The sequence below is a fragment of the Plectropomus leopardus genome, chromosome 14, assembly GCF_026936395.1.
Source record: "Plectropomus leopardus strain MGB_pleo_1.0 chromosome 14, ASM2693639v1, whole genome shotgun sequence".
Classification (NCBI taxonomy): domain Eukaryota; kingdom Metazoa; phylum Chordata; class Actinopteri; order Perciformes; family Serranidae; genus Plectropomus; species Plectropomus leopardus.
This window is the reverse complement of record NC_142189.1, coordinates 2,419,276-2,436,087: the sequence shown is the minus strand read 5'-3', so window position 1 is coordinate 2,436,087 and position 16,812 is coordinate 2,419,276. Positions and strand designations below refer to the sequence as shown.

Below are 16,812 nucleotides of genomic sequence, written 5' to 3'. Positions count from 1 at the left end.
ATCAGTTGGGAACCACTGACCTAGAACAAGTAGAACATATACCAGAGAAATGCTATTTTTAGTATTTTATGAAGATTATAGTTACTGTAGATTCCTGTGAAATAATACAGTGATGCAGAACATTTTATTATCTCTGAAGCAACATATCAAACAAACATTTCATCTGGACTCTTTTAGCTTACGGCTACAGAAGTGATTTCTGTTTAGACTTCATCTGGCACACGACGTCAGCCTCACTGTGCACCTGTCGGGTTTTATTAACACAGAAACTACAGTAACAGAAAAAAACTTCACAGCTGTGGTGTAATACTGGGGGACAGAGAACCTTTGCAGTACAAAAGGCTGATCCATGAATTACAAAGACAAATGAAACTTTTTCTTCTGCCACGTCACCAAAAACATGAGAATTAATGATTGAAATGAATTTTCTCTCTTCACTGTAACCGTCTAGAATTTGCTACACTGTAAAATCTGAAAAGTTGATCTGACTTAAAATAATAAATAGAAAGTAAATCTAACTACAGATCTTAATTAATGTTTGATTTATATCAAAGTGTTAAGTTTACTTTAAATTAACCGACAGTTTAACAGTAAACCCTTTATCTCTGTGTATATGTATTTACCTTTATTATCATTATTATTATTTTTTATCTGTAAAGAATTCTGTGGCTGAGATGTTTAACAGACGTACCGAGTGTTCGTTCTATGTTGAAAATCCTAAAATAAAGGTAAAAAATAAATTGTGAAGTTGTTGCAACTTAAAAATGACACATAAAATGACCTTGTTCTTTCTAAGTGTTAACAACCTCAGTAAAACAAGTCGGTCTGACTTGATTTGATCAAAAAGAGGATTTTGCTGATGATTAAGTTATAAGATCTGAGTTCTGTTTTGTTAACATATTTTAGAAAATGCAAATTTGATTGACTCGTATGCAACAAGAATACAGATAGACAACACAGTGAACTTGGTTTACTGAAGTTGCTAAAACTTAGAAAGATTGATTAAATTAAACTGTCATTTTTAAGTTGCAACAACTCCACAAAATCAAGTAAATACAATCAAATTTAAGTAAATGTAGCAATTGGGGCTAGGTAATAATCAATTTTATAGATTAATTCAAATTTGCAGTTTAGAACACATTTTTAAAATGCAATTTAGGATTTTGTTTCTTTTTGATTTTTAGAATTGATCATTTCCAATAATCTACTGTTTTAACGCTAAAATAAAAGCAAAACTTCTTTTTGTTTGTAAGAAGGAAAAAAAATCAATTAAAATTATAAATTGAGTTTTGTTTAAAAAAAAATGTTTTTCAGGCCATCTCGCCCAGCTCTATCAGCAATAAGACGTTAAGTCAAGATATTATTAGGATCAATAGTTACATTTACTTGCATTTTTTTTACTGTTTCCTAGTAAAATCAACTCGTTAGATTTGGCAGTATAAATACTGATGCACCACTTTACAGTTACACATAATCTCTTTGATTTATAATATATATTTTTTACAATTTCTTTACAGTTTTACAATTTAACACACTTTCTATGTTGAAGTTATTTCCTAAACTGCAGCACATTCATTACACTGTCTGGTCAGAGACTTTTTGATTGGTTCACAGAGAGAGAAGGCAAACGTGTTTCGTTCCCGTCATGGAGGATGACCCGTTCACACCCTCCCAAGGCACTGATGCAGTCAGTCACTGACGTCTGTGTTTGTGCAAGAGAAGGTGGCATCTGAGGCGGACGGCCGCGGCGTCTGAGGGACAGTTTCAGCCTCTCGGAGCGCGTCCAGGTCCGAGTCCGAACATGTGCCGTTACCTTTCTGACTCTGAGGGTCGTCAGTGCATGTGTCTAAAAGTTCTGAGTTTTTATTACGTGATCTGACGGACGTTTGGCCGTCGACGAGGCTCACAGCGGACGCCTCAAGATTTGTGTTTGGTGCATGGAGGCTGTTCCATGATTTCGGTGAGCTGTCGTCGCCGTTTTGTGGCGCTCCAGGACAGAAAGTAAAGCTGTCTTCCAGCTCTGCTCCGTTGGAGCCACATTTGTCCTCTGCTGTGTTCTCGTTAAGAGTCGATGGCAGCGTTGAGCCGCTCTCCTCGCCCTCGTTGTGCATGTTAGAAGTTTCTCGCAGCAGCACACCAGAAGAGCAGCTCGACTCCGGACTCACAAATCCGACAAAGTCTCCACTGGAGCTGAACCGCAGCCCGTGTACAGCGTCCCCGTGAGGTTCAGCTTCTCCATCTTCTCTCTCACAATCTCCTCCCTCCAGGTTTTTAGCCTCCTCCCGCTCCTCGCTGGGATCAGGGGTCACAGCTTCGCTCTGCGTCTCTTGGCCGTCGTCCTGGTTCTGGTCTCCGTCTTGTTGTGCAGCCGGATCCGCTCCTGCGTCTCTCTGAGCAGCCGGAGCGTCGCCTGGAGCCGGGCTCGGACCGGTCGGGGTGGGTCGGACCGTCTGGTGGCACATGGGGCAGGTCTCCTGCACGTACAGCCACTTTCGGAGGCAGTTTCCGTGGAAGAAATGTCCACAGTATGTGATCACAGCGGAGCTCATTTCCTGTGAGGACGAGAGACAATTAGACCTGACAACAGCACATTAACCCTTCGGGCCCGCTTTCACACACTCGTATAACTCTGCGCACAAAATGTACTTTTCGAAATCTAATACATGCTTTTTTTCTACGACGTGCACCATCACAATCAATGTTGCTGCAAATCATCAACATATCCCAGGCTGTGAAATTCTTTTTATTAGTCTACTTTGCATATCGTATAATGAAAATAATTCATTTTGTGTTTCTTTTTATTTAAAAACATAGTGGCATCATGACAAAAAGCTGGCACTTTGAGGGTTAAAATTCTGAAAATGGATGAATATTTGATATCTATGATCAGGACTGATATTGGTTAAAAAAATAAACTCAATGAGAAAAGGGAAAACACATTCTTGTTTAATATTTTTCATTACCTGATTTTGAAAAGCACATTTTGTGTGGATAGAGATATCAGTATTTGACATAAAAAAATAAAAATGTAAAAAAAAATAATGTTGCTGCTAATCATCGACAAATCCCAGGCTGTAATTATAAAATTAAAAAAAACTACTTAGCATGTAGTATAGTGAAAATATTTCATTATTGGTGTTTTTCTTTCATCTAAAACCAGTGAGATTTAAAGGGTTAAATTCTGGGGGGAAAAAACCAAAACAACAGCTTCAAAAGACCTTAAACGAGTAAGTGTCAGCGCTAACATCGTCTCACGCCTGTTATCATGAGGAGTTTCTGAAGCCGCTCTCCTGGGCTGGGCTTCAATTATCACAAACCGTTTAACTCTAACGTTATTTTTATTATTTGGGTATGAATATATATTTTGGATGTGGATAATAAACTGTGAGCCCTCTTTGCCACATTTCTATAAACAACAACAAAAAAAACACTGACCAACTGTCCTCTTGGTACAAACTCGAGTCTCATTTCTTCTTCCATCACCAGTGAAGAAAAGCTCAACATCCTAACAATAAACGAGTCATCTATCTCTGTCATACATCCATTTTTTGAAAGCCGGATCAATCAGTTTTCGATTTTCTTGTGCTGCGTTCAGACGCCTTCACAATCATTTAAACTTTTGAAATCTGAAACTTATTTGCTTTCTTTGGAAAACTTGAGGAAAAAAATCAATGAGCAACTTAAACTGTTCTGCAAATTTCAGGAAATGAGTTGCTTTGGAAAATAATTTTTTAAACATGTAGGGAAAAAAGTCAAAAAAACAATATTTTTAACAATCATGATATATATATATATATATATATATACATTTTTTTACTGAATCATTATTATTTCTAAGCACTTTTCCCTGGGTTATTTCCTTTTGTTGTTGTTTTTTTCTTATTTTGTTCTTCAATTATTTTATTTTATTTTGCAAATTTCTGGGCCATTTCCTCATAAGATGCTTATTTTCTTTTCCCCATCTTTTTGAAAGAAATTGAGGCAATCAGCTTAGTTTTCAAAGGGTTAAAGCTCTGTGAGAAAACTGTGAAAACAGCAGCGAGCTCGACTCTCGAGGAACTGAAACATTTTAACAGTTTTCTGAATAAACAAGTGCAAACTGGTTGGTTCAGTCGGATCACATTTGATGAAGAAACATTTGTTCTTTTCACTGGAAACAAAAGAATGAAAAACATGAATCCATGTTCACTTGTACGAACAGACTTGTACGGTTAGATTTAAGACTTTTTTAAATGCCACTCAGGAAGTTTAAGACACATTTTCTCATAACCCAAATTTTGAAGGACGATTCTATTTTGCCAAAATGTTTATTGGAGCATAAAACATGATGGGATTTTTTGTACAGTAAAAAAGTTAGATTGTCTCAAATGTTGAAAAACGTACGTGAGAAATAAATCTGGTATTTTTGGCAAGTTTGGTTGGCGATTTTGCGTCTCACTCTGCCTGTGAGATTTCACTGCTTCCCATCATGACGAGTTTAAGAAGAATTTTAAAAATTATTTCACACACAAAAAAAAGATGTCCATTTTTTTTTGCAACGCAAGAAAAAAACATTTTTATTAGTTATTTTTACCAGTTAAGGCCTTAATTTCAGATTGCTGCATTGAATGCCTTTTCAGTTTTTGTAAGGATCCACTTTTCACCTGCGATTTTTAAACTTTATTTATTTATTTAATGTCTATGAGATTCAATATCTCTTTTTTTTAAAGGGAGTACTGACAAAGACAGAAGCATAAAGAATTTCAAGTAAAAGAATAAAAAACACTAAAAATGCGACAGCAAGAACATTCAATTCTTGCAACAAAAACAGTCAAAAAAAAAAAGAAAAAAAGAAAATCTGTCAATTTACATCTAACAATTAAGTAACCGGACTTGTTAAAAAACCTTGTTTTTAAAATCTGCCAGGTTTATAACAGCATTTAGCCTGAAGTGACTGTGGCCGACACCACGATGAGGGAACAAAAACTTTAAAGGTCTGAGGAGCAGCAAACATCAGTTGTCCACGTGACTGAAGGCTGCAGAGAGTCAGCAGTCAGTGGAAGCATTTTCATTGGTCGCACCTTTTTGCCTGACACTTAGCAGGTCGGCTTCTGAGTGCATGTGTGCTTTTTTTCCCCGTGGCGTTCTTCAGAGTCCCGCCCTACTCCGACGCTGATGTTCCTTTCACTGAACACTGGAGATAAAAAATCGCCCTGTACTTATCCTCAAGTGACATCACTTCACAAAACAAACCTGTAAATCAAACTGAGGAGAACGATCGATCGTTCTTTTGTTCAGGAAAATGCTGCGGTGCCCGTTACACCTGCCCCTGACCCTAAACAACCCAGCATTATGATGCCACAGTGAGGTTGACCTTTGACCTTTTGGATACATCATTTCATCAATTCATAATGTTGTCCTCATGGACAATTGTGTGGAAATGTTGTCATAATGAGCACATGAAGTCTTGTGTCATGGCCAGAAACATGTTTGTTGAGGTCGCGGTGACCTTGATCTTTGACCTTTATCCGCTAATTTCTAATAAGTCCAATTAGGCGTTTGTGTAAATTTTATAGATATTCCCTTATGGCGCTCCAGAGGATGAGATGCAGATTTATTTTTGAGTCCAAGTGAACAGTCGTGCCAAATTTGAAAGAGATTACTTCAAGGTGTCCTTGAGATGTTGCGTTCACGATGGTGAGATAGATGAGGCCAAAGTGACGTTTGATCACCAAAATCTACTCAGCTCATCGTTGGGTCCACATAAACGTTTGTTTTAAGATATTCCCTCAAGGTGTTCTTGAGATACAGCATTTAGGAAATGAGATGGGCTCAAGGTCTCAGTAACCTTGACCTTTGACCACCAAATTGTAATCAGTTCATTCTTGAGTCCAAGTGGACGTTTGTGCCAAACTTCCAAAAAGACTGTGACATCGTGTTCACAAGAAAAAGACGAATGAGGCCAAGGTGACCTATGACCACCAAAATCTGCTCAGTTTATTGTTGAGTCCAAGTGCATATTTGTGCCAAACTTGAAGAAATTCCCTGATGGTGTTCTTGAGATATCATATTTCTCTACATGGTGCATACATACAGCCGACCTGAAAACATAACCATGCCACAGCTGCTGCCAACTATGGAAGAATAAAACTGAATTTTTCATATTTTAGTCAGAAAAACTCATAATTTAGAGCTTTAATTGATTAACAGTTTAATCTATATTGCAGGTAAAAAGTGAGGGGAACAACTGGACGACACAGACAGTTGGAAAACTTTAAAAATATATTATTTGAGCTGATGAAAACAAAATCAAACAAACCCCTGCTCATGTGTACTACCACCCTTTTTCTTGCACATACTCTGTGATCTGTAAAATCAGTTGCCATGGTTACATCGGGGTTAAAAAGTGTTTTGCATGTTACCGTTTGTTGTGTATTTCGTTGGCAGTGCGACTCACCTGGAAGCAGATGGAGCAGACGTCGTTGTGCTGCTGCAGCTGCTCCGCCGTGGCTTTGGGGAGAGAGTTGATCTTCTTGGCCGCTTCCTGTCTGAGCAGGAAGCTCCTCCAGCCGGACTGCGCTCTGAGCCAAACGTTGAAGTAGGAGTGGATGATGATGACGGAGGCGCCCATCCAGCTCCACTCGCCAAACAGCGACTCCCAGGTGCCGTACGCCACCACGCAGAGCGCCACCACAAACTCCAGCACCCTGCTGACGGCGTTCACCCAGTAGATCACCTCGTCGAGGCTCTCGATCGGGTCGCTGCGGAAAAGCTCCACCATGAAGAGGGAGTAGATCAGCATCGTGCCCGTAACCTGGACAAACAGCACACGATTTCTTAAACTTATCAACTTTTTTTTATTTTTTTGGTTTCAGCAACTCACAACAATCATATTCACATTTTTAGTTTTTCTTTCTTTCACATTTTTATATATATTTTTTTTTGTTGAAGGGGGTTTATAGTGTTTGCTATAGTGTCTTATTTAACACATCCACTGTGGGGCAGCAAAGTCATAAATATTCAAATTCTACACACAGACACTTTGCAGAACAACTTCATCCAAAAACATTTTCCAGTAATGAAATGCCAAATATTGAGTGTTTTAAGTGTCAAACTGCAAACATTCATGAAGCTGTCAGCGATGAGGAAGGAAAGCTGTCAAGAACAGATGATGGAATATTTCATTTTGTCAGAAATAATTAACAAAATGTCGATCATGTCAAGTAGATGCTTGTCAAGCTGAGACAATTCTGATCTACTTTGCATGTATTATAATGAAAATAAGTGATTTTTTTTGGGGGGGGGTTCATCTAAAAACATAGTGGCATCGTGACAAAAACCTGATATTTAAAGGGGTAAAAGTCTGATAATTAGTGAATATTTAATATTTATGATTAGGATTGATGTTCCTTAAAAAAACAAATACGAGTGTGTGTGATATTAAAGCGAGCCATCATTTTAAGTCGGCGAATGAAGCTGTATTACTTCCACTCCCCAAAGACATGTGCTACAAAGAGAAATCCAGCGTCTTTTCTTCAACATTTCACCTGTAAGCTTTGTAAAGTCCTACCTGAAGGGAAGTGAGCATACAGCTGGACACCAGGATCAGGAGCCAGAAGTCCATGTGGAAGAACTGGGAGATTTTATAAGCCATGAACACGGGGAAAACCAGCAGAAGCAGACACATGCTGAGGCCTCGGAAATGTTTCCACACACTCCTAGAAGCACAGGCGAAAAAACAGAGCGTAAACTACTCACAGAACCATTTTAACTTTTTCAGCTTCGCCAAAAGAAATTAACCTGACTGTTGTTGATGTTACCTGTTGCGGGACGCCCCCAGGGCCAGAATGACCGGATCTGTTATTTCGATCATCGACTGCAGCGTCGACGTCACCACGATGAAGAGGATGATGCTGAGGAGGAAGGTGCGCTGCAGAGCCTGCATATCTAACAGGCCCGTCTGAAGAGCGAGCAGGAGCAGAGTGACGCCCTCCGTCACACCTCTGAGGAGGACAAGGAGGGTGAAGGGTTAAATTTTAAATGAAGAAGTAACATAGGGGCATTTAATTTAGACGCACGCTTGGCTGAAAGTCTGTATAGGGCAGCTGTAGCTGTCTTAGGGTTTGCAGGGATCCATATATCACAGACCGAACCCTGACAGCGTATTTTATATCACAAAATATATCACAGTTGTATGCATTACCTTATACTGGTCTCAATCATGCCACAAATTGTTAGTCAAATACCCAGTTTTGGTTGAATTTGCACTTCTCAGTGTCATCCAGGGGACGGTGACAGCCAGCTGGCAGACAGTGCTCTGAGCACTGCAGCCGGACAAGAAAATGAGCTGAAGCTGGTTCCCCTTCCCTAATCTGTGTGATGTTAATGTGAAAGGCGTTTGGTAAAATATTAAAAAATAAAACAGAAGTTTATTATTTCGAGATATTACACTGCACACTCAGAAAATAAAATTAAGACATTTGAATATGGCCTTAATATTATAATAATAATATAAATTAATCCAGTATTTTTAAAGACTTTTTAAGCATGTGTGGAACTCCTTTTTTACTTTATTTTTTTAGTCCTTATAACAAATTAATTGAAAAACATGGTACTTTGTTTCTGGCTGAAACCTCTATGAGGGATGCCAAAAAGTCCTCCATGCTGGTAAAAGCCTGAAATCTCACCTGTGCATGACGTTCTCGTTCTGAACAGCTGCGTAACCTCCCAGGTAGAACTTGCATAGGTTGAGCAGCCCGAGAGCGAGATAGGACACGACGAAGGTCAGACCCAGCAGAGAGTACGGCGTGGCACAACATTCAGAGACACTGCAGGATTTCACAAAGAAAACACCAGAGTATACATAACTTTAACGTCGGGTACAAACACACACAGGAATAATCATGCATGTAATCACATCGCACCTCGTGAGCAGGAAGAACATGATTCCCTGATGACCTGCTGAGGCGGCGCCGGACAAGGTGTCCGAGCACAGCTGGACGACAAACAGAACGAACCAGAAGACACTGAAGAGCACTGGGACGGCAAACTGGTTCCACAGGGAGATTCCCACAGCCAGAAGCCGGTACAGCTCGATCACCTGAGGACAGGAAACCAGCGAGGAGACGAGGAGGAGCACAAAAAACACAGAAAACAAACAAATACACTGTTACCGACAACCACCAGTCAGAGTGGCATATTATACAACGTGTGACAGAAACTGTAGGTCAGCGTAACCATAAATTTATTTGCACTTTAATCCTATCAAACCTGGACTGACATCACTTCTTCGTGCTGCATTCAGATGCCTCGAAATTATCATAAATACATATTTAAAATTATCTTGCAGAATTATTGTTACTTCTAAGCTTCTTTTTAAAGCAATCTCCTTGTTTTTGTTTTTTACTTTCTCCCATCTTTATTCTTTCTTTTTTTATGTCAATTTTCTGGTAATGTTCTTATACATTTTTTTAGTAGTAATTTCTTGCTGATTTTTGGGTCATTTCTTCTGAAGTTCCTCATTCCTTTCTTCCCATGTTTTTGAAAGAAATCAAACAAATTTGCTCAGGTTTTAAAGGGTTAAACAGCTTGTAAAAGGAGCCTGAACGCAGCACAAGAAAACTGATTGCAGACTGAGGTGCTAAATTAAACTGGCAAACGTCTAAAGCCACTTCAGACAAACAGGATGTTGTGAATCCTTTCAGAATAAGAGTACCTCCAGCTGCAGCAGCTCTGAGTAGGCAGCCTTTGCGAGGCGATATGGCACAAAGAGATGTGAGAGGAGGAACACGGTGATGCCCGCCCCGGTTAGTCCCATGGAGAACGTGTTGATGGTTATTAGCGTGGCGTGATGAGCGGCGCAGAGTCGGGCCAGCAGGGGGAGCATGTGAGCAGAGAACAACCACACCTTTCTGGTCTTCATGAGGAAGGCACACAGCGTGCTGAGAATAATCTGACCTGGAGAGAGAAAAACATCACAGCTGCAGCTTCAGCAAACCAACACTTTCTACACGAGAGATGATGACCAAAACCTAAATTATTCTACATCTAAGAACATCCAAAAAGTTTGTGACTTCAGCTTTAACCCTTTGAAACTCGGAGTGACATCGATTTTCACGTGCCGCTTTCAGACACCTTTCTCGAGTATTTAAAACTTCAAACACTGAGCAAATTGGATCAATTTGGGGAAAAGGCAAAAGCAGCTTGGTTAGAAAAGTTATACAAACTGCAAGAAACTTGTAGATTTGGAAAATTATTTTGAAAAAGCTAGGAAAAACTGTTTAGGGAAAAAAGCTTAGGAAAAAATATGTATAAATATCATAACCGCATTTTAAATTTTTTTTTAAAGATGACTTTTTTTGGCTTTTGCCTTTATTTAAAACAGGAGAGATGCTGCTGGACCAACCGAGCCACTGGCTGCCCCAAAACTGCATATTTTTAAATATGCCACAGACTCATTACAGTTTTTAAACACTCATATATTTATTTAAATGCATTTATAATTAATAATAATAACAATAACAACATTATTGTCATTATTACTGCTGTTAATAATCTTCTTGTTTTTTTTTTTTTAAACTAATTTTCAGGTAATTTTCTTTTTTTTCTAACACAGACATCATTTTTAAGCACTCATATATTTATTTAAATGTATTTATCATTATTATTATTATTGTTATTATTGGGTTTTTCAGGTAATTTTCAGGTAATTCTCTCTTTTTTTTTCTTTTTACATTTATTTTCAGGAAATTTTCTTTCACTTTTTAATAAACGTGTTGCCAACTTTTGGATCATTCCTTCTTTCATGTCTCATTTCTGTCTTCCCATGTTTCTGAAGCCATATTTTTCAGGTTTCAAAAGGTTAAGTCAAGGTTTAACATGATATTTCAGTATTCTGAACACACTGAGGAAGAGGCATCCTGCTCTTCGTCAAGCAGGATGCTGCTCAAAGACGCCTTAAAGAAACATTTCACACCCCAAATGACTATTTGTATATCCATCACTCACCTAAGTTAAGTTTAATTCGTGATTAAATGTTTGTTTTTCTCACATGCCTCCAGTGAATGAAGAATCCAAAAACCCTAAAGCACTTCAGCTTCATCTGACAGTGAAAACACGCTACTGCTCTGTGTGTGAGACTGTTCATGTGGAAGCGTTTTAAGTATTTTAGCAGAAGTGCATTTGTTTATGAAGTACTGATGGAGTAGATAAATGGATTATACTTCACGAATTGTGTGTGAGTTTGTGAATTAATGTTTTGTTATAGTTTCATTTGCTAAATCCAGTCGGTCAAATATTGTTCACAGATCATCATGTCAAATTCTTAAGAAGTTTTCAGATATATCAAACATGTAAGGAGGAATTTTGGGTGAAGATATTGGACATGTCTGCACTGAGTAAGATGTCAGACATGTCCAGGCTGGGGACTGTTAAACATGTCCACGCTGAGGCGGACTGTCGTACATGTCCGCGCTGGGTACTGTCAGACGTGTCCCCACTGAGCGAGATTTTGGACATGTGTATAAAATGCTGCACAAAGACATCTACAATATATTTCCATTTGACAATCAAAATACGGAGACATATAATTTCAAGAGTGGAACAAATCAATACAGAACATCTATTACTGACACATTTTGGAATAAGATGATTTTTCCAACCCCAAAGTTTGGAAAAGAGGGGAAAAAACAGGTTTCAGGACTTACTGGTCATCGCAGAGACAAATCTGTTAAAGGCCAGAGAATCACGGTACACGGCTCCTTCATAACCGTACTGCAGCTCCTCACGAACATAATCCCTGCAAAATAAAACAGAAAAAAGCAGATTTTATAATCATAAATATTCACTGTTTTTAAGCAGACATTTGACATTAAAAGAATATCATCATTATTTTATGCTGATTGTTTGATTGTTGCTATTTTCAGGAACAGGATTTATTATTAAATATGTTTAACATTGTTGTGTTTTTTTAAATACATATGTGTTGTTTTGTATGTTTATGTGTATTTATAAGTTGAATTCCTTGTATGCAAAACAAATTTAAGATTTTTTTATAATATTTTTGTACATTCATGACATTTCCCATGAGCCTCTATTTAAGTAAGCTATTACAAATATTAATATTTATTTATTTATGTAATGTTTTTTCTTTTTGGTGACTATTTTTTTTTAATTTTATGATTCTCTTGATATGTCAAATAAGTGTTGATATGTCAAAAAATTTCTTTAAAAATGTTTTAAAAAGGACATAAAATCAAGTAAATTCAAAGCTCAAATTAATAACTTGATCACAAAGATTTGATAGGAGAATATTAATTAAATAACATTATAAGTTTCAATGTTGCGCTTATCTTAGTATGTTTTTTTTAATGTATTCTTTGATCCTCTTTTACTTTGTAAAGTGTTTTTGAGTTTTTTGAAAAGCGTTCTATAAATAAAATGTATTTTCATTATTATTATTATCCTACTAAAATCTAAAATAATCCCTGAGGTGACAGTTAAAGTTTTTACCACGTTTATTTCTTATATCGATCAGTTTCGTCATTCATATATTTCTGCCCAAATAAGTTTTGTTTGCTCTTTTTACAGTAACGAGCCTTTAAGGAACCGCCTGGATGTTCTCACGTAACAACGCGCGACACGACACGGTCCCCTAAAAATAAATACCAGGCTGAAGGAAACTGGATCCACACAGAAGGAGGAGCGCTGAGGCCGCAGCCGAGCTTTGACAGAGGAGAAAACTGATCCTGGTACAATAAATCTAGGACGTCCAGCAGTTGTAGTAGTAGTGATAGTAGTAGTGATAGTAGTCGTAGTATCTCACTTGGAAATCTGATGCCCCATGTACAGGAGAAGAGCAGCCAGGATGTGGAGGTAGAGCGTCACGATGTGTCTCAACGGCAGAACCAACACCACCAGGTTTATCAGATGACCTGAAAGGAAATAAAATGATCACGTGACGTTTTCTGTGTTTGAGGAAGTCAAGAGTGATGATACTAGCAGGTAGTCTTTAAATACAAGATACACACTAAAAAGGAAAGGAGGGGTGATTCACATCCAACTATTGCAATCCAGTATTCATTCATTTGCATTTTCAAGGTATTCTGATTAGTATTTAAAGTTATACAAATACAATAAATCTCACACTTGGAAAAATAAAATAAAATAAATTATACCTCCCCATGTTTCTACTTCAACGAAGCCCCTTTGCTACAGAATCAAACACATACATATGAACAATCCTATTTGACAAAAAACTTGTGGGTGAGATATGAAATAAAAAAACAGTACGATAAAGTAAAAAAAAAACTAAAAGGAAAAAAACATAAATAATTCTAAAAATGAGCATAAAAAAACATGTAACACATCCTGTTTGTTCCTGAAAGAAGAAAAAGTAACATAAAAATTCAAATGGTAAACTACATATGGTTTAGCTTCTCTTCCTGGTTTTCACAAGACAAATCAATTTACAAAAATAGTTTTGATCAACACAATGAAAAAAATGTGCACCAGACATGAAATCTTGCAGAATTTCAGCACATTTTTGTTGACATTAAGGAGGAATCTGATTACATCAGAAAGAACACTGACTCCTCAACACCTGACATTTAAGAGAAGTCAATTATCAACATGAAACAGCTCAAACCTGACTGGAAAACTAGTGTACAGCATCAAAACGCAGCTGCATGTTTAACCCTTTGACACCAGACCAAATTGTCTGGCTTTCTTTCAAAAACATGGGAAGAGGGCAAATAGAAACTTAACAAGAAATGACACCAAAACTTGCAAGAAATTAGTTAAAAATTACAAGTAAAATTCCCTCAAAATAAGCAATAATAATTCTTCTTATACTTATTATTCACTAATTTTAAACATATAATTTTGAAAATATATAAATCTGAACATTTTTCCTAGTTTTTATGATAATATCCAATTATTCCCCCCAGTTAATTTTCATATCATTTTTTGGTCACTGTGTACTTTTTCACTGTGTATCTTTTTTGGAATTTGAGGAATATTTCTTTCCAGGTTTCTCATCATGTTTTCCCCTGTTTTCAAATTAAATCAAACCATTTTGTCTCAAGTTTCTAAGGTTCATATGCTTGTGAAAGGCCTCTGAATGCAGCTTTTATTATCAGCGTGCAGAATACAATGAGATGTCATTTGCTGCATTCTTGCCTGTGTCTTATAATAAAAAATAGCAGATATAGAAATATTAAAATAATAGAAATATAAAAATAAACACAACATAAACCAGACACTATGAGACAATTAAACTCGTGCATTTACCTCCATGTGCAATAAGTGTATATATATTTTTTAAACTGCTGAGTTTGGCACCTTGTTGATACTATTTTGCATTTTTTTTTACTATTTATATTGTTCTTTTGCTGCTTTATCCCTGTACACTCCTGGCTGCTGTAACAATGCAAATTTCCCCACAGTAATAGAGGATGATATTATCTTAAATAAAAAATACTGCACTAATTGTGCATGTGGGTAACATTTAAACATTTTATCATACTCACCAATGTAGTACATGTTCCAGATGACATATTTGTATTTGAAGAGCATGTCTTCATTTTTGGCCTTGAGGTGCTCCGTTAACCCTTCAATGTCACATTTGTAGAGCAGGTCCAGCAGCAGGATGCTCGGCACCCTCAGGGCGACGTTGGCCAACTCTTCCAGGCGAGGCATCTTTCAAACCAACTTTTTTGATGGTGTGTGAGACGAGTGTGTGTGTCACATGCTGTCAGCTGTACGTGTCACTGCTTTGCTCGTCTTCTTGTCATCTGAAAAAAAAAGGGAAAAAAAACACAAAAAAACTTCATGTCAGGCTCCTCAATGACTTCCTCTATGAGCAGCCAGGCCGTCGTTTCGCTGTGAATTTGGTGCTTTATCGTCACATTGAAGCCTTTAATCAACAATAAAATAGTGCAGAAGTAAACTTGCGATTTAAGAGATCTCAGTGATAAAGCTTTAAAGCAGCTGGTGTGTCTAAACTGATAATAATTCACTTACTTTGCGCGGTGACAGACCTCACACACGAACAGCCGTGAGCTAGCTAGCTGCTGCTGCTGTCGGTTAGCTTTCACAGCGACCAGCGACATGTTTTCATTTCACAGCAACAGCCGACGAAACACTCAGCCTTTCTGCCGCTTCCGCTCGTCAAAGACAGTCAGAAACCGCCGCCATCGGAAAAGTTTAATCAAACAGCCGAAACTAAACGATACGAGTGAAAGTAAAGAGACTTTCAGTGTAATGTTATGATTCCACTCGCTTGCGTGGCCATTTTCCGTGTACACGTCATGGCGAAATAAACCAATCAGGGTCGGGTATCCTCGATTTCAAAATAAAAGTGTTAGGATATTCCAGTTTACACTACTACTACTACTACTACTACTACTACTATTACTACTACTACTACTACAACCATTACTACTACTACTACCATTACTACTACTATAACCATTACTACTACTACTACTATTACTACTATTACTACAACCATTACTACTACTACTACTATTACTACTATTACTACTACTACTACTACTACTACTACTACTACTGCTACTATTACTACTACTACTACTACTACTACTACTACTACTAATAATAATAATAATAATAATAATAATGAAAAACAAATATGTTGTCAAAACTTAAACAATAATAACAATAATCAAAAATAATTATAATACTGTCCAATTAAGCAACGGCAAAAATAATAACAATAATAATAATGTCAGAAATATAACAAAAATATATTATAAAAAGTTCAACAAATAATTAATTATAAGTAAAAAAAAATATATATATATATATATATATAATAAAATAATAAAAATTTAAAATAGAACATAAACAAAAATAAAACAATAATATTAATAACAGTAAAATAAATAATTAAATAATAAAATAATAATACTATAAAATAAAATAATAATAAAATATAATATAAAATATAATATATATACTAGAAAGTAATAATAATAATAAATAATCAATTAATGTCAGTTAAAAGTAGAAATTAAGGGTTAATCTGCAAAAACAAATAAAGATTATGATTAAATGGTTATGGTTATGAGAAGTTCTCTCTACTTTTTTTTATCTGCATATCAAAAAGAAGTCATTTTTCACATCATAACCTAAAAGCCACTTTTTTTTCCTTTTTTTTTTTTTTTTTTTACACTTGTTTAGCTCTCAAACTTCAGACAGTCTCACTGTACCTTTGTTGGTTGAAGTTTACTTAATCCCCATACCAAATTATCTTTAAAAATGAAACTCTTGTCATACTTAACAGTACTTAACATAACTGTAAAATAATAATAATAATGTGCATTTTTAATACACTTTTTAGAGATCAATTACAAGACATGTTCAATAGTGTGTAACCTCTAACATTAACAAACCAAATAAGTAAGTTATTGTTAAGTGTGCAACAACATCAAAGCATGTGGCTGTCATTGCCTCTCCCTCTCACAGTGTTCATGAACTGAACTGAGATCAAAACACCCTCCTCTGCCTCTTTAATTTAGTCTTTATTTTAGGTTATAATAACTGACATTTAAGTGGTTTGTCAGAGTGGTTTGAAATATTTCCACTGAATTGTGCAGGACGAGAGTCAGAGAGCCTGACAGTGTGAAGCTGAGCCAAACCTGGAAACACAAATAAAGACGGCCTCACTGTGTAGACCGTGTTTACGTGCTTTCACGTCAAAAACAGCTTACAGGTGAGTAAACTCCCTGTTTGTCTAAATGCTGCCTTGCATTGCAACATTTTTCATTTTACCAGATGTTGACAGTCAAATGAGCGAAAGCTGATTCACGC

General features: G+C 36.7%; 1 protein-coding gene across 1 annotated transcript; it reads right to left on the bottom strand.

The window, feature by feature from the left end:
- Positions 1-105: 105 nt before the first annotated feature.
- LOC121953925 (RING finger protein 145) lies at positions 106-15,302 on the bottom strand. Its single transcript, XM_042501207.2, has 11 exons — positions 15,001-15,302; positions 14,508-14,771; positions 12,803-12,911; positions 11,685-11,776; positions 9,695-9,936; positions 8,904-9,079; positions 8,667-8,807; positions 7,800-7,982; positions 7,550-7,697; positions 6,437-6,793; positions 106-2,552 (listed from the first exon to the last, which is right to left on the bottom strand). The coding sequence occupies exons 2-11, from the start codon at positions 14,674-14,676 to the stop codon at positions 1,689-1,691; spliced, it is 2,481 nt and encodes an 826-aa protein (XP_042357141.2). The 5' UTR covers positions 14,677-14,771; positions 15,001-15,302; the 3' UTR covers positions 106-1,688.
- Positions 15,303-16,812: the final 1,510 nt, after the last annotated feature.

Coding starts and splice junctions, on each gene's coding strand:
- LOC121953925 (XM_042501207.2), bottom strand. CDS start 14,676: ATGCCTCGCCTGGAAGAGTTGGCCAACGTCGCCCTGAGGGTGCCGAGC. Junction 9,080..9,694: donor CAGAGCTGCTGCAGCTGGAG/GTACTCTTATTC, acceptor TCCTGTCCTCAG/GTGATCGAGCTGTACCGGCT. Junction 2,553..6,436: donor TCTGCTCCATCTGCTTCCAG/GTGAGTCGCACT, acceptor TCGTCCTCACAG/GAAATGAGCTCCGCTGTGAT.